Below are 26,298 nucleotides of genomic sequence, written 5' to 3' on the forward strand. Positions count from 1 at the left end.
TCCCTCCAAAGATTTTCTATCGGGTTCAGGTCTGGTGACTGGCTTGGCCCCTCCAGGACTTTAAGATGCTTCTTACGGAGCCACTCCTTAGTTGCCCTGGCTGTGTGTTTCGGGTCGTTGTCATGCTGGAAGACCCAGCCACGACCCATCTTCAATGCTCTTACTGAGGGAAGGAGGTTGTTGGCCAAGATCTCGCAATACATGACCCCATCCATCCTCCCCTCAATACGGTGCAATCGTCCTGTCCCCTTTGCAGAAAAGCATCCCCAAAGAATGATGTTTCCACCTCCATGCTTCACGGTTGGGATGGTGTTCTTGGGGTTGTACTCATTCTTCTTCTTCCTCCAAACACGGCAAGTGGAGTTTAGACCACCATCTCATCAGACCACATGACCTTCTCCCATTCATCCTCTGGATCATCCAGATGGTCATTGGCAAACTTCAGATGGGCCTGGACATGCGCTGGCTTGAGCAGGGGGACCTTGCGTGCGCTGCAGGATTTCAATCCATGACGGCGTAGTGTGTTACTAATGGTTTTCTTTGAGAAGCCCCACGAGGTGAGATCTTGCATAGTGCCCCAGACCGAGGGAGATTGACCGTCATCTTGAACTTCTTCCAATTTCTAATAATTGTGCCTACAGTTGTTGCCTTCTCACCAAGCTGCTTGCCTATTGTCCTGTAGCCCATCCCAGCCTTGTGCTGGTCTACAATTTTATCCCTGATGTCCTTACTCAGCTCTCTGGTCTTGGCCATTGTGGAGAGGTTGGAGTCTGTTTGATCGAGTGTGTGGACAGGTGTCTTTTATACAGGTAACGAGTTCAAACAGGTGCAGTTAATACAGGAGGGCTTCTTAAAGAAAAACTAACAGGTCTGTGAGAGCCGGAATTCTTACTGGTTGGTAGGTGATCAAATACTTATGTCATGCAATAAAATGCAAATGAATTATTTAAAAATCATATAATGTGATTTTCTGGATTTTTGTCGTCACGCACAGTTGAAGAGTACCTATGATAAAAATTACAGACTTCTACATGCTTTGTAGGTAGGAAAACCAGCAAAATCGGCAGTGTATCAAATACTTGTCCTCCCCACTGTATCTGCTGTCTCTCTGTGATTATTCATATCTTTCTTTTCTTATGCATGTTTGTCCATTTTTCTTTCCATCTGTTGCTGTTTTCTCTGATTGTTCCCATCCTTCTTTCTGTTCATGTGTTTGTCTTTGTATGTGTGAAGCTCTGAAGACCTGCGGATGGAGAGAGAGAAACTGCTGAGGGCTCTGTTAATGACAGAACTCTGAGACAACATAAACAACACTTCTGCTTACAGACAACAAATACTACACAGAAAAAAGAGCCCTTAACTCAATGCACTAATTTATTTCACTGTTACACAGTATATGGACCTAAACAAACCTCTATGCTATAAGAGCTATTTTAGCTTTTTGCTAATACCACACAGCAGTGTTTTCAGAAACATTTGTTTGCTTGTTCTGTTCATAGCATGGCATCTGCATTTGCGCTGTATAAACTGACATAATGACTGGTTAACTTTTAATAATTCTTATCACTTATTTTTCTCAATGTTTTATAATCTGTCAATGGTTTCCTGAAGGGCAGAGTTTATTTAAACGCCTCCGGCTTCGCTTAAAGCTGTCAGTGTATAGGCCTACTGTATTTGGCTATGTTCTCAATAGCATATTACTATACTACACATACTATCTCTGTAGTATGCAGTATGTATACTGTGCACAGTATGCAAAATACCTGGATGACCTTCCACAGGCTGTGTCCGAAATCACATACTCTCTTGATTTGGTACTTATTTTGAATAAGTAATTACTTCACGACCGCTAAAAAAGTATGTTCTATATAGTATATTTATGTGTAGTATGAATGTAATCGCGATGTACTATATTCGGCATGTTGTCATTGTCATGTGACCTACCAGCATCAGTTATGTCGCTTCACTGCCATTTACAAATCCTCTCCTGTGGTCTAACTGGCCTCACGGGATAGTAAAGTGTCCATTGTATGCAAACTTCAGAATCTCGCTGGGAGAAGTAGGTCATCTTGGTACTTGAGTACTGTAAATTCGGACATTTTTTTGTCGCATACTGTTTTTTTGCCTACTGTACTGTAGGGAAGTATGCGATTTCGGATGCAGCCACAGTGTGCAGCAGAGCACAGTGCCTGGGTCACTATATCCCACAATGCAATGCATTTAAATGTGACTTGTGAACATCTGCAATTTTTTAATCTATTTGAAATCACTATTTAACTAACCAACCCAAAAGACATTTTTACATTTAAACACCTTTTTACATACAAAATGCAAAAAAAAGAGGACAATTTGTCAAAATTTTTAAATTGGATTAAATTAACGTATTTATGATATAATTAGTGCCACTTAACCTGAAAGCATAATGAGGTCATGTAACCAAACTAGGTTTAAAACGTGCCCTTATATATTGTACTGCATCAGATACTATTTTAGACAGTGTATATATAGTGTGTACTGCGCAGCATGCAGTTAAATAGCTGTATGCTAGTTAGTATTCTATTCTGAACACGTGCTTAAATGTCATGCAAAGTTAAAGGTTTCTAATATATATTTTGTGAAAAATTGTACTGCTATCCCTATTGTACATTTCATATGAAACTGCAGTTTTATACACTAATATCCTTTCTCTCTTGTAATATAAAAACAAGGGAGATATTTCCGGAAGTACTGACGAGAGCTCAAGCTTTGATGATCACATTGCCCACTAGAGGGCATTAAATACGCATTTCAGGTTTGCCTTTGAGAAGTAGACCAGGAGCAACAAAAAAAATGTAACTTTTTATTTTCTTGTATACAACTTGATTCTCATAAGGGAGAGCAAATCCAGTGTTAATATTTTGATATGGCCACACTGGGGATTTCATGTAGCTCAATCACTTTTTAGGTGTGGAAATGTAAATACAAATACGAGCCAGTCACTCAATCCCTCGGAAATATTGTTAAATTTACTTTATTTTAAGTTATTATAAAATATCAAAATAAAATAATACTTTCTCCAAACAGCCAAATTCTTGATTTCTCTTTTCTACCTATGTTAAGAATTACAAATATGATGGTAACAGATGAGTGAGTAGTGCTTCTACTTTAACTACTGCCTGTTGGCAGGTGTGGGTACTAGTACAAATAAATCACACTGAACATTTCTCTGTCATACACTTTACTCCTACTGCTCATAAAAGCCTAAACATGCAAATTACTCCTAGTATTTAAAAAAAAGCACAGAGTATAATAAATGAGGCACATTGGCATAAACAAACAGGAGGGTACAGATGGGATACAGCTGCAGGTAAAAAATAAACCTGTTCACATTCCAGCAGATGCGCACAAACACTCTCATTAATACACAGACAATGGGTAAAAAATACACCTGTGTGCATTACAGCAGGCCCGAAAACACTCTCTGAGTGCAGTAAATAAACACACATGCATTGAATTTTGGTTACTGTGCACACACCTACACATACACACATATACATTCATCAATTGGGTTACATGTACTACACATACACACATCAACAAGCACATTTTTCTATTTTGTACATTGATTGGTATGGACAATACATATTTTTCTGATGCACGACAGACACACAGGTATAAAGCACAAATGTAAGTTGTTCCTGATTCTAAGCTATTTTTGGCGAAATGACTTGCAGAACTACATGTTTTAGAGATCCACAAACTGCGTTGTGCGTGGTGTAAGGATTTGGCGAATCTTGTAAACATGTTATAACAGCTAGCTCTATAAACTTCATGCAAATTAAAACCTTCAAAGAAGAAAAAAAAAAACCGGCTTGAGAAGGTCTCTACACATCCACACATACTCACGGTAGGGTCACATCGACAGGGAGGCACTAACACACTTTTTGTCTGGTCCTTTGGCTTAAATTTATGTTTCAGTGAAAGTTTGCCTTTGATTCGGCAGCTATAATGTTTTGACCCTGGTTTGAGAAGCTATTTCCTGAGTGAACATCGCTGCATGTGCATGTACACAAACATACTAACTCGCACTCACACACACACACACACACACACACACAGACACACGTCTTCAGCAAAAACCTTATGAGCAGAATATTAGCTCTAATGCATACAAAAACAATGTGCAATATACATTAATGTCAAAATACATATAATTCTTTTTAAAATTCTCATATAAATAGCATAAATGGCATAAACTGCTTTGTTTTGAGGGGTTTGTTGAATCCACCACAGGGGCTTGGCCTCGTCAATAGATTGGCTTAAAGCAACTGCAAGTCAAGATAGGCTCCGCCTCCGACAGACTGGTCTCCAATAGGCTGCTTGGCTGACAGCATAGAAGGGAGAGTTACCAATTCAGTGTTGCCAGGCTAAAGGAGACAGAAAAAAAATTACATTTACTCAAGAGACTACTCAAGAGATGCTTATGCCTCATTATTTGTAATAAGCCCCACCTCAAATGAGTGACAGCCCTCCTACTGACTAACTAGCAAATCGCCTGAGGCGAATGTACAGCCTGCATGGGTGAGACGCACATTGTGGATGTGCATGGCAGGAGCCACAGCTGTTTTTAAAATGGATTCATTATCCCATTAGGCAAACTAACAGAAGGTTTCACTCCTGTGGTGTCAAATATATGGTGTCCGCTTCCAAACAGATAAATATTCTACAGTACTACTCAGTACATACTATTGCTATATTAAAATAATAACTGCTAAAGATGTCATGTATACATATATATAAAATGTTTGATAAGTATGTATTTGTTTTGTGCAGTGTTTGTTTATATATGAGGATTTAATTTACCTGATCTCGAATGGCAGAATAATAACACTGGCTTTCCATAACGATAATACCATGACAATAACAAGTCAAGTTGGACTCAAGATAGAGCAGGCCAATGCACCGCACCGCACCTTAGCTTGGTGTGTGTGTGTGTGAGAGGGAATTTAGACTAGAGGAACCTGTTTAGCTCATCGAGGGGGTGTGACAATGCAACTATGCGATCCTGTTACTCAAACCCACTAAAGCATCTAAATCTTCAATGCTGAGCACTTCAGGGCAAAGGACACACCTTAATGTTCCCTTCAATCCAGCCCAGCCCTGCCTATAAACACACATACACAAGTTTCTGAAGTGGAACAAACTAGGACTTGTGTTTGGATCAGTGGCGCTCAATAACATTATGAAAGCCCATTTGAAGCTCCTTGCTAATACATTTAAATTCTTCAGAGGTCATCAGTGAACTGTAAATAATTGAGCTACTTCCTTTCGGCAGACTAAAATAATCAGAGAAATGGCATGCAAGAAAGTCCTGTCCCTTCCAGAAGACACATTGGTATTATAATCGAGTTGTGGGTGTCTTTTAAACTCACCTGATACCCATGGACCATGCTGAGGATCTCTTTAACCCCACTATTATAAGCGTGGGAAGGGATGTGGCCTTGCATTCGTATCAATGCTGTGGGCGGGGCCGAGATGAGTGAGCCTGCTGAAGGGGTGTGGCCGGTAGGGAAGTAGCTGATGTTAGGGGGGGAGCCAGGTGGGCTGTTGAAAACAGACAAAGATCAAATTTAGGGGAAAAAAAGCCAAATAAGCGAAAACATTTAAAATATATATATATATATTAAATTATATTAATAAATATTATATTAAAAATATAAACACGCATATAGATTAAATATGATTTATATTTTTTATTTTATTTTTTTAAACTTCCATTGCTCGATCAAATAGTCCTGCTCCAATCACACATCAACTGCAGTGTTAGTTTATTGATAGTTTATAGCCTTCCTCAAGCTAGATAATCATATTTCTCTCCTTAAATCTCATATACAAAATCAGTTCCTGAACCAGTTCTTCCAGTATGGAGTGAACTAAAAGACGCATTATAGCTATGTTAATTGACCGGGGTGTGACACACTCACTTTGTAGCATGTTAGCCTTGTAAACACACCCAGTCCTGGTTGTGCACTTCTTAAAGACAAAGTCATCATTATGTTCAGACTTTAGAGCTTCATTTGAGCAACTCATCAACAAAGCCCGAGGTACAAGCCCACAAAACACATTACATTACCCTCAAACACAAACATACACGCTTACACAATGGTTGTATATAAATATTCACACTTTGTGAAACCTCTCAGTAAACATAAGACCGCTACTGGTAAGAGAATTCTGACATATGTTGGCTGTGTCCAAAAGGTAAGGAAGTCACGTTTCTGTATGAAGATTCCCCCTACAAACTGGTTCAGACAGGTTTCCGAGGTAATTCAAGTGAATTCTAGATATAACTAAGCAAATGTTTAAACCTTGGATACATCTATGCATCTATGATGCCTTCATTCCTCAGTAAGTTTTGGACACAGCCACTGGCTTGGTTTAACATGTACACTTTGACTAGAGTAGACACATCATTAACTTAAAGACAAGTGGTGTTCAATCAACCATTAATCATCGTCTGTGAATGAAACTGCAGTGAACTATTGCTCGTACACTGCATATGTATATGGCCATTGCTTATCCAATAGCTTATCCATTATTAATGAAAAACAACATTAACAGATATAACTCTCACCTGGGATAATAGGTGGTGTAGTTCATGTACAGCTGGTTACTGGCAGGGTAAAAGGCCGTTGTTGGTGCCAGTTGGTGCCGGGGACTCAGCAGGAACTGGGAGGGGTAGATAGCTGTTTGCTCCACCGGTAGCACTGCTCCTGCAGGAAGGACAGCTCCAGCTGGAAGGACAGCTGTCCCGTGAGGAAACGTGTACGATGGAGGAGACAAACCTGAAATGGGGGAGGTGGGATATTGAGGAATTATTGAGAGAAAAAACAACCTTGAAGCTTCCAGTTACGGCCATCAGACGGGATTGTAGTGTTTATCTTTTTGATTGCACCACGGTGATAATTCAACGGTTTTAATAAGATATATGGTTCATGACAATATGACTAAAAAGGTAACACTGCAAGATATGGAGTGGTGCAGGGATGACGTCAAAACCCGGAAGACTAATTTGCCACTGGTGCCCTCGAGATTTTCCTATTCATAATGAGGCATTTTGTTCTACAACGTAAATTACACACACCCATAATCGAAAACACAAATTTTGAAGCTATTATTTTTCATTTTAAAAACATATGTTTCTAATAAGTAACTAGATAAGAACGCTTGGCTTGGGAGAGTGTGCAGTTTATGCTGTAGAGAACAAGACATTCAAGTATCGTCATGTTATGTTTACCACAGACCATATTTTAAGCATAAATGTAAAAACCCCATTATAAAAACCCATAGGAAAATCTTGAGGGAACCAGTGGCAAATTAATCTTCTGGATTTTGAAGTCATACCTGCATCACTCTGTTAACAATGCGCTAGCAATGATTCTAAAAAAAATGTAATCATCCATCAAGAATTGACCTGTTGGAGCTGAAAGAGCTGAACACTGATAACCGAACCTTTATGCCAGTGATTCTCAACAAGGGGGCCTCAGCAAACTTCCAAGGGGCCCACAGGATAACTTAAAAGTATGTTAATTAATAAATTATTATTGGTATATTAAAATGATCTAACGCTGATCTAAATTAAAATGCTAAAAACACACAAAATCAAGATGTAAACTCAAATCATATTTCTTTTTTTCCTCCCTCAATAACTTTTTACTGAAGAACATACAGTTCTAGAAACTTCAGGGATCACAAGATGAATCATGGTTATTTAATTTAATATATCAATACTAACAGTTTCTATTAATACAAAAGCTTGAAAAATACTGGAAATATTGTAACTTATATTTTTATTTGAGTCAAAATGGTTGAAACCCACAGCTTTATGCTATATTAGAGATAATAAAATGAACTCAAATAATATTTTATAAAAAAATACATTGTAACTCTCTTATATTATTTTAGTCTTTTTCACATTAAAATGACAAACTAAACGTTATTTTTGTTGACAAACTTACATACCATTTTACTGAGAACAAAGAGGACTAAAATGGACTCATTTAAATCATTACTAATAAAATATAATCGAAAATTAAATAATATAAAGGTAAAGAATTAAAAGACTATGACAAAAAAGGATTAGGTATTTTTGCCAACCAATTAAAGGGTGTGGTCCTGACTGAACCTAAGCCAGTTACAAAGAGGGCTTTACGCCTTTAAACTGCTTTCGAGTCCTGTTCATGGTTTGTCATCAGAGGCTCATCCAGTAATTTCATCATACAAACAATGAACAATGCAGGTGCAAATCAACGGTGTAGCCACCTCCAAAGCCCACCCTAAATTCAACCGGTCACACTGTGCACCAGCATCTAAACGAGTTGTCTTGCAGCCAATTCAAGCATGTCTCATAGTTACTGCAGTAGGTACAATTACAAATCTCATCTATCAGTGAATGTTTTGTGTCTTTAGTAATATTAAATGTTGCAAAATATTTTGCTCACAGAGTCTGAAAAATACCAGTTTGGCGCAAGCAAAGTATTTCTATTAAAATATCTATCCCAACTGTATTTCTCACACAAAGCATGCAGCAAACCTTAACCCAAAAACTGTCAATATCTGCCATTATTATTCAGCTACAAGTCAGGTATGTTCCCTCCACCCTTCAACACAGCAGCACACAGCCACAGGCATTCAGGCACCTTTAACCAGACTCAACCTGTGGCATGCAGAGGATTTTACGTGCCGCTGGTGGTCATTAGGGTAGGAGAGTTACCGAGCTGACTATCTATCCAGAACTAGAACCGAAGAAAGAAAGAAATCTAAACTAAAATCAAACAGATTGTGCCTTTCCCTGACACGCCATGCGTTTGAAAGTACAATTGGTGGCATTATGATGTGAATTGAAATTGTGCACATTTAGATTTAGAAAGATTGCTCAATCACCCCAAATCAAAGCCCTCAATTCCCCCGCTGTGGAAAAGCATCTGACAAACTCATCAGATCTAAATTGAATTAAAAAAAAAACATTCACCCAACCAGATTCCTACTGCTCCTGATGCCTATTCCTGTATGGACAGGAAATATGGACAGGACACCCACCAAATGAATGCATGAATAAGTGAATGAATGAGAGAAAGTGGAAAAAACAGGAAGGCGTGAAGCGCCACCTACCCGCACACACAGCTGAGAGAAGCAGACCCAGAGCCCAGCGGCACTTACGTCGTAACTTACATGGTGGCGGCGAGAGGCCGCTCCTATTGAGCGTTCCCCCCATTAGCACGATGTTCATCTCCTGAGCGGAGCACGCAAACACCTCCACGTAACGCTCCTTCATGCTGCGCTTGTGGCAGCGCTGGGCCGCCAGGAATGCCCGGTCGGCTGAACGCATCTGGATGAAAGCATCACCCGACGGACGACCCTGACCGAACACACAAACAAATGCATAAACTCATGCAAGAATGAAACAAGTACACATGACATGTTTCTGTTTTAAATTGTTGATCGATGTACTAAATATGTCTCATTGGGTTTTTTTTTTCAGTATCTTCAATTGTTTTTTAAGATGCAAGGGTTGGGAACAGAAAACTGGTTCTTATTCATAATAAGGATCTGATAATTATTCTTAAAATAAACTCACTCAAAACATAGGCTACTAGAATACGTGCTGCACTAGATTCCTGCACAGGTTATTCAAAGAAACAACATTACTGCTACTGAACCTACAGCACCAGACAGACAGTGTGAACATTTTATTTACAGAACAATTAAAGACTCTTTTGAGCCATTGAGTCAAAAACCAGTGGATTTAATTTCCTGAAACAAATGACTCTTATGGGTTCTTTGATTCAAAAACATACAGTGCAAACAGTTTCAATTGCCCTACAGTCCAATGCATGAACTATGAATTATGGTTCTTTTGATGAACCAACAGAAACAGCTATACAACTACAATCAGTGTAGTTACCGACTGGTGGTTCATATGAAAATGTGTAGTTAAATATGTAGCTTTCAGTAGTATTTTATAAAAATAAAATAACCACTTTTTCATTTGTTTATTATCGTTGTTTAATATATAGTAAATTCAATATAATTATAGGATTGCATTTTAAAAAGAGACTGTAAAAAAACACAATAATTGTTTTAAATAATTTTATCATGTGGCAATGAAATAATTCATTCAAAAGTTTAGGATCAAATAATATATATATATTTCATTGCGCATATACATATATATACATATATATACATATATATACATATATATATATATATATATACATATATATATATATATATATATATATATATATATATATATATATATATATATATATATATAAAATCAATATAATTTATAGTATAATATCATATAATATCATTAATATAATATAATATCATATAATATAATATGGATGTGTTGCATTGATCAAAAGTGACAATAAATATTGGTACATTGTTACAAAATTTATCAAAATGTAATCATGGTTTCCACAAAAATAGTAAGCAGATGAACTGTTTTCAACATTAATCATAATGGTAACACTTTACAATAAGGTTTCATAGTTAATGTATTAAATAAAATGAACTAACAATGAGCAATACATCTGTTACTGTATTTATTAATCTTTGTTGATGTTAGTTAATAAAAATACAGCTGTTCATTGTTTGTTCACAGTGCATTAACTAATGTTAACAAATACAACTTTTGATTTGAATAATGTATTAGTAAATGTTGAAAAAAATGAACAAATATTAATAAAGACTGAAGTATTGTTCATTCTAAGTTCATGTTAACTAAAGTAGTTAACTAATGAAATCTTATTGTAGTGTCACTGTAATAATAATAATAATAATAATATTAGTTGCTTGAGAAGCAAATCAGCATATTAGAATGATTTCTGAAGGATTGACACCTGAGACTTAAAGACATCACAGGAATAAATTACATTTGAAAATATATTAAAATAGAAAACAGTTATTTTTTCTATTGTGCTGCTGTTGCTACTGCATTACTGCAATTAAATGCAGCATTGGTGAGCATAAGGGACTTCTCTCAAAAGCATTAAAAAAAATCTTACTGACCCCAGACATTTGGGAGGTAGTATAAAAGAATCATTAATAGAAATAGAGGAATCCGAATCATTAAAATCTTTGTGTCTAGATGAAAGTTTAGTTCTAAGTTTAGTTCTCTTCAGCGTGCTTTCAACTATTGTATGAACCAAGGCATGACAGCAACACATTACAAAGGAATGAAGAAACACAAGTCCTGACAGAAGCTGCTGCACTGATTGATTAACGGATTGGTTGAGCCAAAGGGAGGAACCTCTCTGACAGAACACATTCTGAACTTACATAGGTGTGTTTATTATATTGGATTATCTCCATATGAATTCAAAGCCAGAGACGACAGTTAAGTACACAGTTCATAAGGACATAAGTGGGTCTGAGCGCTTACCTGCTGGTTAAGCACCATATGCACTCCATGTGGTTTGATGTCAGCAGTGTATTCCCCCAGGAAAACTAAAATGTCCTGGATGCTGGCATCGTACGGCAGACCCCTCAATCTCACGCAGTCCCGAACACCTGTCACTGCTGCCGTTTGGGGCACAAATGTGGGCGGTGGCACAATAGACAGGATGGGGGATGGGGCCACCGGAATCAACGGCGCAGATGAGTATCTGTTCAGTACCTGACACACAAATTCTGGAGTTAGAGTATATGACTGCAAATGAATATTATCAAGAAGATTTTTTGTTTTTAGAACTGAGTTCTAACTGGAGGTACTGACACTGTTTGCCATTATCCTTATATTGTAATATTATCTTTATATTGCAATAATTACATGCACAAGTTGTAATTGCTGGCTAACACGTTCGTTGTATCTGCTTAACTGAATACATGACGTTAACTAACTAACTCATAACATGCATTACATTACAGCTGTATATTACTGCCATGTGGACATATACACTCATCTCTGGCTGATAATAGAAGCATTTTCTGTAAAGCTGCTTTGAAACAATGTTTTGTGAAAAGAGCTATGCAAATAAACTTGAAACCATGCAAACACAATATTGGTGTGTCTATATCCTCAAATGCCCTAATATGAAGACAACTTGACCAATGTATGTTGGACCAGTTTTATAATTGTTGGAACTACTAGATCAAGCCTCAAACACCATGCACTTTTTGTTTGAGCAAGCCAAACCATAACTTTGGTTTCCTAGGTTTCTTGCTTTATATTTGATCGTTTAATGTTTTACCTGTTCTACTCTAAACCATCTGTACTTTGGTAGAGATAAACCTATAATCCCTTTAAACCCATATATTTTATCAATTTTCATACTTTTCCCCATAATCAGTTTATATGTCAAATAAGTTAAAGGGATAGTTCACCCAAAAATGAAATTTCTGTCATTAATTACTCGCCCTCATGTTGTTCCAAACCCGTAAGACCTTCGTTCATCTTCGGAACACAAATGAAGATATTTTTGATGAAATCAGAGAACTCTCTGACCACTTCATAGACAGCAATTTAATTAACACTTTTAAGGCCCAGAAAGGTGGTAAAGACATCGTTAAAATAGTCCATGTGACTCCAGTGGTTCAACCTCAATTTTTTGAAGCAACGAGAATACTTTTTGTGCAAAAAAATAACGGCTTAATTCAAGAATCTCTTCTCATCTGAGTCAGTCTACGCTGTTGACGTAGTGTAAACAGTGCAACACATGGACTATTTTAACGATGTCTTTACTACCTTCCTGGGCCTTGAAGTGGTAATTAAATTGCGGTCTATGTGGGGTTAGAGAGCTCTCGGATTTCATCAAAAATATCTTCATTTGTGTTCTGAAGATGAACGAAGGTCTTTCGGGTTCGGAACGACATGAGGGTGAGTAATTCATGACAGAATTTTTATTTTTGAGTGAACTAACCCTTTAAGTGAAAATCACAAGGTACCATGGTAAAGGATAGACAGCCCAAAACAAAGAAGAAAATAAATCTGCAACCATTTTGATAGAAAAACTACTTTAAAAAGGCTTAATCTTTATAAAACTAAATATATTTATTATGCATGTTAGATTTATTGCTGTAGTCTAATGATTATTTATTTGCATTGTCAAAAAGTAGCTATAAAACAATAAAAAATCAGCTTTGTATATTGTTATTAGACAGTTAAACACAAAAAAGTTTACAGTTGTAGCAGGTACACGGGCAGGACCAGTTGGCATTCGTTGTGTAATAGATTAAACACATTTGCTTTGTTTCCCTTTAAATTTGAATAGGTTTATCTATCTATAGTCTTTTGGTATCATTTGGTGATTCAATTGTAAACATTATGCTTATTAAATAACCAGCCAACTACTAATATAGGTTGTGATGGGATTCTCTTTTCCTGCTTTCTAACAGACACACCCTTGAGTATCAAAAACCCCTTACTCGTGATCAACACAGCTGAGATAGTCAAACACACAATGTCTGCTCAAACACAAGTTAAGTTGAGCTCAACTGCCTGCTATGGTTTAGTAGCCTTGGTTTGATCATGACAGCTAAAAATGAACAAGAAGGAATTCCAAGTAATACTACAAAATTAGTAACAATGACATTTTAAAGGGTTTCACCTGAAGAACGGAAGGACTCAGAGAGAGTTTTTTATGACAGCTTTGAAAAGCTAATCTTTTACAGATTACTGAGCTGAGTGTTTGTTCAGCTAGAGTACAAACTTGTACACACACTCAAAGTCCCCACGTTTTACTTACCCCCCCTCCCTGAGTCTGTCCAACAATCCAAACCAACTAAAACAGGAAGTGCTTCTCTCACCTGTTGCACCTCAGCCGCTGTGCTCTTGAACAGCTCTATGTATCTCTTGCCCAGGATGTCCTTGTGTTTCTTCAGTGCATTCTGAGCGTGCTCCTCGCAGGAGAACAGGACGAACGCATCCCCAGTGGGCCTGCCATCGGGAAAACGTACAAACAGAATGCCTTCGGTGCCGTCGGTCACGGGACACGCCGGGGAGAAGAACTGCAGCACCTGCTCTGCAGTGGCAGTGAACGGAAGTCCACGCATGCGTATGATAATCTGATTCTCCCTCGACAGAAAATTGGCCACTTCATTAGAGGTACCTGTAAGTCAGACATTCACCATTATTCGTCAGCCTCTCAATGTGAAGCTAAAAATACACAAAGCCAACTGAAACCAATGCAAATAACATTAAGAGATCACAAACTCAGATAAAATCATATACACAGTTTAGGATACAACTGCCCTCATACTAGTAGATAGATCTAGTGCAAGATTATCCACATACAGGGATGGGAAAGAAAAGCATTTCCTGTTCCAATTCCTGTTAACTATTCTAGTTCCTTCACTTTTTTTTTTAGTTCTTTTACGTAATAAATATTTGGAAAAATAAAATGCAATTTCAATAATAAATAAGTGTAAATCAGTTCTCATCAAAGTTGTGTTTACACAGACTTTTAATGACAGCAATGTATGTTTATGATTCACTTCCTTTGTCATTTGTCCTGGGATTAGACTACACTGTTTGCACTGTATGTTTTTGATTCACTAAAAAGAACCAACTCATTCCTTTGGGAATCAGACTACACTGCTCACACTGCTCTGTTTTTTTCTTTTCTTTTTTCTTTTTTTAATGGAACCGGTTCTGAATAAGAATAGATTAGTCACGGAATTTAATTAACTATGGAACCAGTTCTGAATAAGAATAAGAACTGGTTCTCAGTTCCCAACCCTATGCACATACAAGCCCAAAATACAAAATAATGTTTTTACCTCCTGCTATCTTTAGAAAATCTTCACCTGTTGCCTTGTAAACCTGCAATGCAAAATAAGGTCATGAGAATTTACATACTACTACAAAGGTGCATGTGACAGGACTTCACAGTCCATTACAGCACTAAATGTAACTTCATATACATAAACAGAGTTAAAATTATGTTTCAGTACTAATAGCTTTTATGAACGTGTGTGTACCTCAATGTATCTGGTGCCCATGTGATGCTTGTGTCTCAGCAGGGCCAAATCCCTGTGCTCTTCACTCTCAAACCGCACTAGTGCTTCTCCATTCCTCCTTCCCTGAGCATTCAGACACAATGCAGCACCTCCTCTACACACACACAGTCAATCATCAGACAGATTGGTATTATGCACACACTGAATAATGATAATCGATTAAACCAGAGTTGGCTGTGGGTTGTTTGCATACTTGGCGATGTTGAGACCCCTGAAGAAGCGGGCGATGTCCTGGTCTGAGGACTGCCATGGAAGACCCCGGGCTCTGATCACTGTGTTATCATCCACCCTCTCCATCTTACTGCTATACATACAGTTTAAACAGAAACTTATACAAGCAGCATAGCAAATTTATTTTTATTATATCAAGTGACCCTTCTTATAGGATTGAACAAGATGACATCTGACACTGTAAGCATTTCATCTGAAGTTTTATTTAAATAAATACTTAATGCATAATAAAAAAATAGGTACGTGGCTCTTACTGATCTTTCACATGTCCATTAGTGATTAAGAGTGGACACCGTTTAATTCACATCATTTACTTTTCAGGATTTATTCAATAATAATAAAATATGATATAATGCTAATATCCTCTATGAATTATATCCATCACAATTATAAGTGATGTAGCAGCAATTGTACTTTAATTTTTAATGTAACATTTTTACATGAATTTCCGATCTCAATTCTATAGTCATTTGATTGATTTGATAGAAATTGCACTCACAAACAGTAATCTTAATACTTTAGAGTTCTAACGAGAAAAATGTATATTCATTATAGAAAATCACATGACTTTACTGTAATATTTTGCACAAAAAAATTATAATTATATGGTGGATGGCAACAGTTGCTAATGGTCATTACCATTTTAAGGTGGAGTTTAGCAAAGGATCGATTGAACACAGTTGAAGACAAATGTTTTTTAGCTTAAATAAGAAACAGCTCTTACCAGGTGCCTGTCTCAAACTTGTCATTCACTTTTTCAGGTAAGGAGAATTTGTGGCCTATGACAAAGAATAATGCAGGTTCATAACAAAACACTTGAGATAACTATGTGTGCAGACAATAATATAGTAAGAATAGTTGTAAGGACTTACAGACAGGCTCCGAGATGAGTGCTAAAACAATATCTGACATCTGCTGAACTTTGTAAGCAGTGAAAGCATGAAGAGAAGAATCTACAACCACATTCAAGTCTGATCGCAACCGCAGTCAAGGAATACAGCATTTAGTGTTACTTCTGACACATTAAGTACTAGTCAATGACACAGTAAAAATGCAAGGAATGATTGAATTCAGTCTTTCAAAAAGAAACAGAGGGAGAGAATGACTTTCGATTAACCTTTCTTATTGGGCAGAAGGCTGTGCTATTGCATTGTGTGTGTGTGTGTGTGTGTGTGTAGTCATTAAGACGTTACAGCGTAGGTGTGGCAGGTTAAGCTTGTTGGCTAAACACTCCTGGCTTTCTCTTGCTGGCTCAATTGAACCCACACTATTGTTAGTCTATTTGCATTTCAAAACCTTGGGATCCTGCAGCCAACACCCTGTTGCCAATCTTTCTCTCACATAAACACTCAAATACAACTTCCTCGCACTGTCAGAGAATTATGAAGTAATGCGTGTATTAATCTACTCTTATCCACTTAAGACTTATAAAAATATACAAAAAGAGAGAATTTTAAAAAATTTTTAGGATACAGTCAGCCATGACCTGAAGTTCCAAGTCTTTCAATTCCCCTTCTGATGGGAATTTTTTCTTGAACTCTTTCCGCAGGTCAAAGAACGAGAAGAAACACTCAGGCAACAACATATTCTGAAAAACACAAAAGAAAGCGGTCAAGAAAACCCATTTGCACTCATAAATTGTTGGCTAAACTTTTTTACAATTACCACCCGCACACTTAAGTTGCAGTATTTAGAGTTTGATACCTTGCTGGAAGCCTCGGGATGCAGGACTTGACGCACATGCAGCTGTCCATCCGTACAGAGGTAGAAGGTATTCCCTGCACCTGCGTCCACTTCTGTACATAACTTCTGATTCAACTGCACACACAGACACCCTTTGAGTAAACAGCACTTTTTTGTGGCATTTAATACATACCCACGAGGCTGCTTGTGCAAATATCAACCCGCAAGCTGTTAAATAATGCGTTTAATAGTGTGTATAGATACGCAACCATTCATTGGAGTTTAAATGTTCTATAGGCAGACCCCCCCCCCCCCCTCAAGGATTTCTCTTTCAGAAAATTAAACTGTCCTTTGAAATGGTCCACTCTCAAATGCAAACACCCTTATGTATTTTGAAGCACCCAATTAAGTCTAAAAAAAAATTAAAATCAAGAACAGACTCATTTAAAGATAAACGCCAAGCTGTCAGGACAGATTATGTGAGAATGATCACCTGTTCGATGGCCTCCTCAAACGGATCGGCAGTTGTCAAGGCATCCTCTGTGAGTCCATTCACCTCCTGACACTCCTCAGAAAGATCAACATTATCTGGTTTGACTAGCAGTTCATTTACCTGGCCAGCCTAAATGCAGAAAGGAGAAAAATGCTCACTTCCAACATTTACATTTACATAGGCAAATAAATAGATGGATGTAAAAAGTAGATAGATAGATAGATACATAGATAGATAGATAGATAGATAGATAGATAGATAGATAGATAGATAGATAGATAGATCCTATTATCCTATTTCTAATTCTCTCTCACCTCCACCAGAATTACAACACACACGCAAACGCGCATACACACGCACACACCATCACGGGGAAATATGAAATTACCTTTTTAGCCGCTAAATCCACAACTTGCCAAACCAACTGTACAATTTCCTTCTCGTCTGATCCTAACTGGTCCCCACTTGCGCCAGATGTGGTGGTGAATAAAAGCACCAGATAATCGGGATTAACCGTCATTTTTAAGAAAGAAAAAAAAACTATTGTCACCACCCCGATAGCAAAAGCAAAGCCCTAGAGATCAACTCCAGGTGACAGAGAAGCGAATAACCCAGTGACCCCACACCTTACGGACAGATCAGTGCCGGGTTCGGACTCGCCTTGATGTGCCCCGTGGCCTTTTAATTGCGCGAGAATCGATGCAAACCAGTCCGAAACCCCTGGCTCTGCTCCGCAATGGCTGCTTGGCTCGCGCTGGTTTTGTGTTCGCCCTACCTGGCCACCGCCCACGTGACACAGGTAATAGATACCTGCCCAAGAGAAAGCCCTCCTACTGCTACTGAGAAACAAGGACGTGGCAGGGCATGCAGAAAACCCGCTCGCTCGTGCTACATGATGTGAGGGAATTCAGGATCTGTTTATTACCTGTTGACACTCTACTAATAAAATAACCCGGCGTTAACACCTGCTCACCTGCCATCAATCGCGAACAGGACGTAGGGCCTATGTGTAAAAAGGCCTTTCACAATCATTTGACATTTTTTCTACTAACTAAATATTAGCCTGACAAAACAAATCCATAAACACAAAATACATGAACCAAAGGGAACACCTCTATATTTAAGTAAATGTAATTGGCAGTTATCTTATATAAAGCAGTCATAACAGTGAGCGTACATCCTTTATTACCATATGCATTGCATTCCTTGTAATGAGAGAAGGAAAGATAGAAAAGCATATACACAATCCTCTCCATGCAACACAACTTTCCCAACACATTATTTTACACTCTCTTTATAAAGATGGAGAGTGGAAAAAGAGGCCACATTTGTTCAACAGTGAAAGTCAGGTATGTCTATTAAGTGCAACCGAAGCAAAACTGTAGGCATATTGGTTTAATGCCACATCCTTCTTTTGCGATAATCATATCTTTGCCAACTTCAGTGGATAACAAACCTCAGTCAGTGCTTTATGGCATAAACAGATCTGTGCACAACTCTTGCCCAACCAGCTCCAGCAGTACTGAGACGAGTGTTGTGCCATTAGGTGTTGCACCATGAAAATCACTGAAGGATTTCAATATTTGTATTAATTCAAAGTTTGTATGCTTTTATTATTACCATTTAGCAATGTTTTCTGGCTTTGTTAGCACCTGTTATTGGACTCTATCAGGTCCTTAGGAGAATGAAGATGCATATTTTGTAAAGAGGCTTTGCTATGTTATTATGAGATGGTGCAACTGTAAAAATTGTAAAGCAAAAATATTAAAATCATTGACATAATTTCATGTGGAAACAACTAATTATAATGTTTTTTTTATTTATTTTGTTCTCATTTTTACAATCTTCTGTAAATGCTATCTATATTGACTAGTGAAATTACTCTCTTGTTTAAATTGTATTTATTTATTTTATTTTATTGAACAATATCAATTTACAAACTCAAATAGGGAACAATAACATGCATGTGAAAATACACAAATAACATGTAATTAAATCTCAGCTATATCTATCATTTTGTGTATGCTTAAAAAGGTTCATAGGCTACTTATAAAAGAAACAATAGCATATCCAGTACAATAAACAAAAGCATCATGGGGGGTTGCAAAGGGGGAAAAATAAGCATGTACAAAATCTTCGATGGAAAGAGACATGACTTTATATAATTATAATTAATAATAGTTAAGAAAACCCCAATCCGATCCAGTAATTCATTTTAATAATTTTCTGTTGAAAAAAGTGTTGTAGGGTATGGTTTATCTGTTTTTTGAAAGTTATTATTAAACTTTTGTATAACCTATTACCATTAGGCTACAATAGGCTATGCCTATATGTGCACAATGAGATGGTTTATATACAATTATAAGATTATGCAATTATCGAAATCTAGAAGTCTAGCGCATGTAATATGCATTCATTAAAATCTAGTGATAGCCTACTACAAGACAACTGACAATGCCTTCAACTCCGGAAGTATTTTCCTTACCGGAAGTCCTAATGTGACCAAGAAAGATGGCGGGGGATTCTGCAATGGAGCTGCTCTTTTTAGACACGTTCAAGCATCAAAGTGCAGAGGTAAGCTTGCGGATTTTGCTGTCTTCGCTCGTGTCTTTTAACCGCATGTTGCAGAGACTATAACGTATAACAGACATACATTTTTTGTTGTGCGCGCGTTCTTAAAGTTTCCATTGTAATAACGCATTGTGCGCTGTAAACAGTTAGCTTGCTAATTAGCACAGTAATTCATACATATTCAATTACTTCAATATAGAATTCACATTTTCATAAAAACACGTGGTATTTTTAATTTAAAACAAATACGTGAACAGACTATAGATGTTGTATGGCAGAGCAAACCTGACGTTATTGTATTAGGTGCAAGTTGTTCCCCAGAGCAAACTCGTGGCTATATTGTTGTTGTTTTGGCAGCGTTTGTAACTTAGTTGCTATTAACGAGTAGCATACTGTGATAAATCAACGATTAGATGTATTTGATAATAACATGCTCATATATTATTGTAAACATAAAGTCGTTGCTTGTTCAGCAACGCTCACGGGCATGTTTATATGACAGCGCCGCATGTGCATGTAAACAATGATGTTGTCTGTAATGTATAGAACTTTACAGGGGTAGCCGGGGTAAAACGTGCCAGGAATCTGTCCTCAATAACAAGAAACCCCCTGTATTTAATATCATTTTGCTGGAGATTAATATATATATATATTTTTATTTATATATCGAGCTCTAATTTAGTCCCTGCCTTTTTTGTAAGGTCAAGTCACCATGAAATCAAAAAGGGTCATTAATTAAAAAATGATTAATTACACAGATAAATCATTGATAATAAATACTGCAATACAATTTTTTCCCCCTTGTAATCTTTAATCAAAATAACTTCCCCTCCCATCCCATTTGCAATGACATCTCTTCTCTGATGACGTGTTTACTTGCACACTGCAAACCACATACAGCGTTTGTCGGAAGCTTCTCCCCCCGAATCCGATGATGAAACATTAGAAGAACTAGTTATTCAGCCCCAAACTCCATCGCAAGGATGACAGTTTTTGGTTGGTGGACAACGTACAATATAGTACTATGCAAATGTATTATCTAGTGACGTAGAACCACTCACAGTGGGAGTCGATCAGTCGAATTACAGAGACTCGTTTAAGTAGTTTCAGAGTTGATTCTTTCCTTAGGGAGACAATAACTTTATTTATCGGGCACTTTCGACTTTACAACTTTGCAGAATGTTTACATTCACAAACAGCTATATTACACACATGAAAGGGAATATTCAAAAAACCATAATAGGGGCACTTTAAGATTTGACCATGGTCGTTTGAAAGTTTTGTTCTGTGTATGTTGTGATTCTGTATATGTACTGTTATATAACACTCTCGTAATTTTTAGAAAAATAATCTCTTGGAGTTAGGGCTGTCAAAATTGCTCAAAAATAATGTTCGAATATTCCCTCTAAAAAAAGCACGAATATTCAAACTATTCGAACATCTGGTTGCGCATTTTATCAATGACGCGCATTACGTCAATAACAGGACAAATGAATACAAAGAGACATAACTACTTGTATAGGTAGTCTATTTAAGTTTAAACATATTTGACAACGTATTACCTACACAAAAACAAGTAAATCAACTAATGGCTAAAGACCGCAGACCTCACTCGCTCTCGCCCTCGCGCTCTCTGCGCATAACGGTTTAAATGAACACACACACATTTTGAGAGCTGATCAAGAATTTTGTGCAAGCAATTTAAGGTCGCGACTCTTGTCCCAAATATAGCAGGCTTCATTCAGTGATTGAAACAAATATTAATATAAGTTTTACAGCATATTATTGAACGCTCCGAGCGCGCTGTGCTGTGGTAAACATGGAACTTTTCCTTGACATGAAACTGTAAATAATCAAACCAGTGGAAGCAGTGCATTTATCCTTTATTCATGCAATATCTATTCAGGCAGTACCTCAGTTCCATTGCTTGACAGAACTCCCTGAAGCCTGCCCCGTCCACGACACTGATCGGTCTCATGTCCTTACAAATGAACAAAATTAATTTCTCCGTTATGTCCTATTGTCGTGTTGCAGACAAGGAGCTTGTGGCGGGCGATGCAAAGTAAGGGTGGTCCAGTTTGCACATACAAATTAGTTGCTTATATTTACAAAACGAGCCTACAAAAGCATAAATAAGCCCGTTTAATAAAGAAAAGTTCACGAAACTAAGTGAAAACTCACTAAAGTGTTTAGTGAAATTAGGAAACATTTAGATATCATAAATTGAGTTGTATAAGTTAACGTTACATTTCTACATACATTTTCTTATCATGTCACAAGTAATATCAAGGTTTATTTTGATCTGTTTTACATGATTCTTTTGTAGTGTGGTTTTCATTGAAGTGTACTAAAATAAATATCGTCACCTGTGTACATCAGCCCACTTCTTCTCGACGCTTTTTCCTGATAGTTTATAGAACAATTACTCCGAGTCGCCATCTGTCGTTTCAAAGAAAAGCACAACGGCGAGCGCGTCAAGTATAAACACACCTCGTCCGTTTGGGGAGGAGCGCGCGCAGTCAGCGGGGGCTCGCGCTGCGGAGACAGGCCAAAGTACACAAGGCTTCAGGCTAGGGATGGGCATTTTTGTCAATTTCTCATTTCGATCATCGATACATCTCAAAAACGAGTACTCGAGTACTCGGGGGCGGGACATGTGCAGGGGGCGGGGCATGTCCGTCATTGAGATAATGAAAACTGTTATAAAAATGGTTGTTGACAAATACAAACGTGACATAAAAACAGGTATATGAAAACATGAACATATAAAACAAAAAATAACTGCTTGATTATGATGCATAAATGTCTTTGAAAAAGAAACATCTTTATAAAATGACCGTCTCAAATAACCAAGTCAGTAATATCGAGCATTGCCTTTGAGCTGAAACTGTGAAATAACACCACCCTGTAGAGCTTGCTAGCTGGTTAATAAACTCAACCAAACGCACCATATATCAATGTTAATATGAAGATTATTATGAACCTATTACGACATAAATCAACACAGACGGACGTGAATGCGCACGTGAACTTCAGCGTGCTAGATTTGACAGGCAAATCGTTTGAAACGGAACATTTTGAATGCGCTCCCTTAACAACGCTGATACACGGACAACGAAAGCACACAGAAACATTTTATTAAAATCCTTTTCTCATTATAATGGTTTGACAGATTGACTCTGCACATCATGCACTTAATTTTATTATTCATGATCGAAGCGTTTACAGACATCACTGCGTGTTTTTAAACTCATAACGAGAAACAACTTTAAATAAACTCTACTGTTAAAAAATATGAGAACAGTATAGCACTGCTGCATTACTAATGTCAATGATTCTGAGAAAAAAATAGCCTATCTGAAAAGAATATCTGTCTCTAAACCATGTCGAGCTCGAGCATTAATGCATTTGAGCTGAAACTGAAGAGAATGAACAGCCGGTATAACGGCAGCGCTTTTCTAGCTTATTAAGCTCAACCAAACGCTTTTTATATTAGATTAATCAGATAGACAACATAAAGGTAATCTTCTGCATCTGCAGAAAAAGGACGCGAATGCGCACATGAACTTCACGCGCTAGTCTGAGTGTTCTCGCTAGTTTCTCTGAGGATCAGCTGATACATGGGGAACTGAGCACAGATCATTTACAGCATTTTCCACGGTGTTCTCATTATAATGCTATGACAGATTGGTGCTGCACATCTTGCACTAACCATTTAATGATCAGTGATTCCAGACATCACTGCATTGCACGCCTCAGTTTCACTTTATTTCGCCGCGGTCAGGAGGCGTGCTGTATAACGCTAACCAATCAGACCTCCGGTACCGCGCAAAACGACGCAATAACCAATAAAAAATATTTTAAAAATAAAAAATAATACAATAAACCAATATTTTTTTTCAGGGCGATCATCGTTCTCATGATCGATGATCGCTGTCACGTGACCACTGTTGCCCATCCCTACTTCAGGCGCGCCAGCGCGCCCACTCGCATCCACGCCTCTACTACCGCGGGCGTTTTTTTCCCCCATTTTTTATTTGTTCGAATATTAATTTTCACCTTCGAAATTTGTTTTTTAAAAACTATTCGAATATATATTCGAATTTAGAATATTCGTTGACAGCCCTACTGGGAGTCCATATAATGCAAGTTTACACTTGAATTAAATGTCAACACATTGGAAAGCCTGATGTAAGCGCAAAAAGTGACGCAGAAGCAAAGCGTATGTCAATTTCTCACGCTTCACAACGTGCTGAAGTTTGCATCAAGTGTGAATATGGTTGGCTCTGGATTCAATGGTTTATATTATAGTTTAAAGTCCTAGTGAACCGGAAGTTGCAACTAATTTTATTTCCTTGCTGTGATGGATTTCCAAGTGAAACGGAATATTGAATAGAGGGCAGGGTTTTACTTCGGCGCTCCTCCTCTCCATCTCATGCTCATAGCAGACTAAAGGCCCTTTCACCTGGACGTGTAACAAAAAAGCGAAGCGGAAAAACGGATATTTCGTGTGCGAATAGTTTGCGTCAAAACCATTCACATCAGCCGCGACGCAAGTTTGCGACGTCTGTGACGTTTCAGAGCTCCAGCATTCCAAAACATTTGTGGCAACAGCTGAGAAAACACGGACACTTCCTTCTTTAAAAGACCGAAAAGAAGGTATTGGGTGCACCCAGTCTTAAAGAACAGAGAGTCTGAAGGGGACTATGCTAATCTTGTACATGAGCTAAAACTTTACCATGGCCGGTTCCGCACTTACTTTCAAATGTCCGTGGGACAATTTGAGGAGCTCCTCCAGAGACAGTAGCACCGCATCTGACGAGATAAACCACACACTTCAGGAACCGATCGATCCAGAGCAGCTGTGTTTCCAGCTATGTTTCCAGTTGAGTCACAATGTAAACATTTAAGTGCCACAGTCGTACTGACAGAAACACATTAACTTTCTAGTCGCGGACACTATTAGGTTAGAAAAAAATCTACGAGTTTTAACTCAAAAGGTTATGATATCATTGACTGTAGCCTACAGTGGGCAAACACAGCTGCAGCTGTACACAACTACAGTTGTAATCTCGTGAGAAATGCCATACCTGGCAAAGGTTAATGTTGATTGAATAGCTAATGACATCAACTGGACATTTCGTGACCTTTGTTTCCTTGTATGTGATTGTTTTAAGCCTTTTCTGTCGCTGCGAGTGTTAAAAAATCGACATCAAAAATAAATTAGGGATGGGCAACAGTGGTCGAGTAATCAAGTACTCGAACGTGACAGCGATCATCGGTCATGAGAACGATGATCGCCCTGACTTTAAAAAAATGTATAAGTCTCTTTTTTTATTGGTTATTGCGTCATTTTGCGCGGCACCGGAGGTCTGATTGGTTAGCGTTATACAGCACGCCTCCAGACCGCGGCGAAATAAAGTGAAACTGAGGCGTGCACTGCAGTGATGTCTGGAATCACATGTGATCATTGAATAGTTAGTGCAATATGCGCCAATCTGTCATAGCCTACATAGCATTATAATGAGAACACGATGGAAATAGAATGCTGTAAATTCTCTGTGCTTCCCCGTGTATCAGCTGTTAAAGGAAATCCACAGACAAACTATAGCGAGAACACTCAGACTAGCGCGTGAAGTTCATGTGCGCATTCGCGTCCTTTTCTGCAGATGCACGTTGTAAGATTACTTTTATGTTTTCTATATCTGATTAATCTAATATAAGAAGCGTTTGGTTGAGCTTAATAAGCTAGAAAAGCGCTGCCGTTATACCGGCTGTTCATTCTCTTCTGTTTCAGCTCAAATGAATTTTTTATGCATTTATACATTTATGCATCATAATCTAGCAGTTATTTTTTGCTTTATATGTTCATGTTTTCATATACCCGTTTTCATGTCACGATTGTATTTGTCAACAACCATTTTCATAACAGTATTTTCATTATCTCAATGACGGACATGCCCCGCCCCCTGCACATGCCCCGCCCCCGAGTACTCGAGTACTTGTTTTTGAGACCTATCGATGATCGAAATGAGAAATTGACAAAAATACCCATCCCTAAAATAAATTACATTTTGCCGCAGTACATTCGCGCTTGGAAGCACTCATTACACAAACAGCTGATCAAAAAATAAAACCATTGCACAAATTATTCGCTCGTCAAAATTGCGTCCAGTGTGAAAGGACCTTAACGGTTGGAGGGGAGTGGTTAAGGATGTTCAAACCCAAGCCGTCAAACTAACATAATCTGAGAAGGAACGCCATTCCAGACCGGAAGTTACTTTTCAAATTTTGATTAAAGATTACCACGG

At 37.8% G+C, this 26,298-nt stretch overlaps 3 protein-coding genes across 6 annotated transcripts in view; 2 read left to right on the plus strand and 1 right to left on the minus strand.

The window, feature by feature from the left end:
• Nucleotides 1–3,062, plus strand: part of epb41l4b (erythrocyte membrane protein band 4.1 like 4B) — a 33,001-nt gene extending 29,939 nt beyond the window's left edge. Inside the window, exon 23 of the mRNA XM_079836361.1 lies at nucleotides 1,234–3,062. Within this exon, the coding sequence (XP_079692487.1) occupies nucleotides 1,234–1,297 (64 nt within the window). The 3' untranslated portion in view covers nucleotides 1,298–3,062. The remainder of the gene's footprint in view (nucleotides 1–1,233) is intronic.
• esrp1 (epithelial splicing regulatory protein 1) lies at nucleotides 2,826–18,194 on the minus strand. Of its 2 annotated transcripts, none has more exons than XM_079836362.1 (15): nucleotides 17,805–18,194; nucleotides 17,417–17,545; nucleotides 16,945–17,058; nucleotides 16,714–16,828; nucleotides 16,113–16,211; nucleotides 15,965–16,019; nucleotides 15,203–15,313; nucleotides 14,971–15,103; nucleotides 14,770–14,812; nucleotides 13,798–14,099; nucleotides 11,435–11,668; nucleotides 9,199–9,397; nucleotides 6,614–6,824; nucleotides 5,412–5,583; nucleotides 2,826–4,406 (listed from the first exon to the last, which is right to left on the minus strand). In XM_079836362.1, the coding sequence occupies exons 1-15, from the start codon at nucleotides 17,934–17,936 to the stop codon at nucleotides 4,299–4,301; spliced, it is 2,157 nt and encodes a 718-aa protein (XP_079692488.1). In that variant the 5' UTR covers nucleotides 17,937–18,194; the 3' UTR covers nucleotides 2,826–4,298. The 2 variants fall into 2 exon arrangements, with proteins under 2 accessions (XP_079692488.1, XP_079692489.1); XM_079836363.1 differs by having other exon boundaries at nucleotides 9,211–9,397; nucleotides 17,805–18,193.
• Nucleotides 18,195–19,905: 1,711 nt separating this feature from the next.
• virma (vir like m6A methyltransferase associated) overlaps nucleotides 19,906–26,298 on the plus strand; it is a gene marked incomplete at its 5' end in the record, with an annotated part of 36,540 nt that continues 30,147 nt past the window's right edge. The window contains one exon of one of the 3 annotated variants that reach the window (XM_079837992.1): nucleotides 19,906–19,990. In XM_079837992.1, coding sequence (XP_079694118.1) covers nucleotides 19,928–19,990 — 63 coding nt within the window. The remainder of the gene's footprint in view (nucleotides 19,991–26,298) is intronic. The other 2 variants (XM_079837993.1, XM_079837994.1) reach the window with 2 other exon arrangements.

Source organism: Gobio gobio (assembly GCF_949357685.1).
Source record: "Gobio gobio genome assembly, chromosome: 15".
Taxonomy (NCBI): Eukaryota; Metazoa; Chordata; class Actinopteri; order Cypriniformes; family Gobionidae; genus Gobio; species Gobio gobio.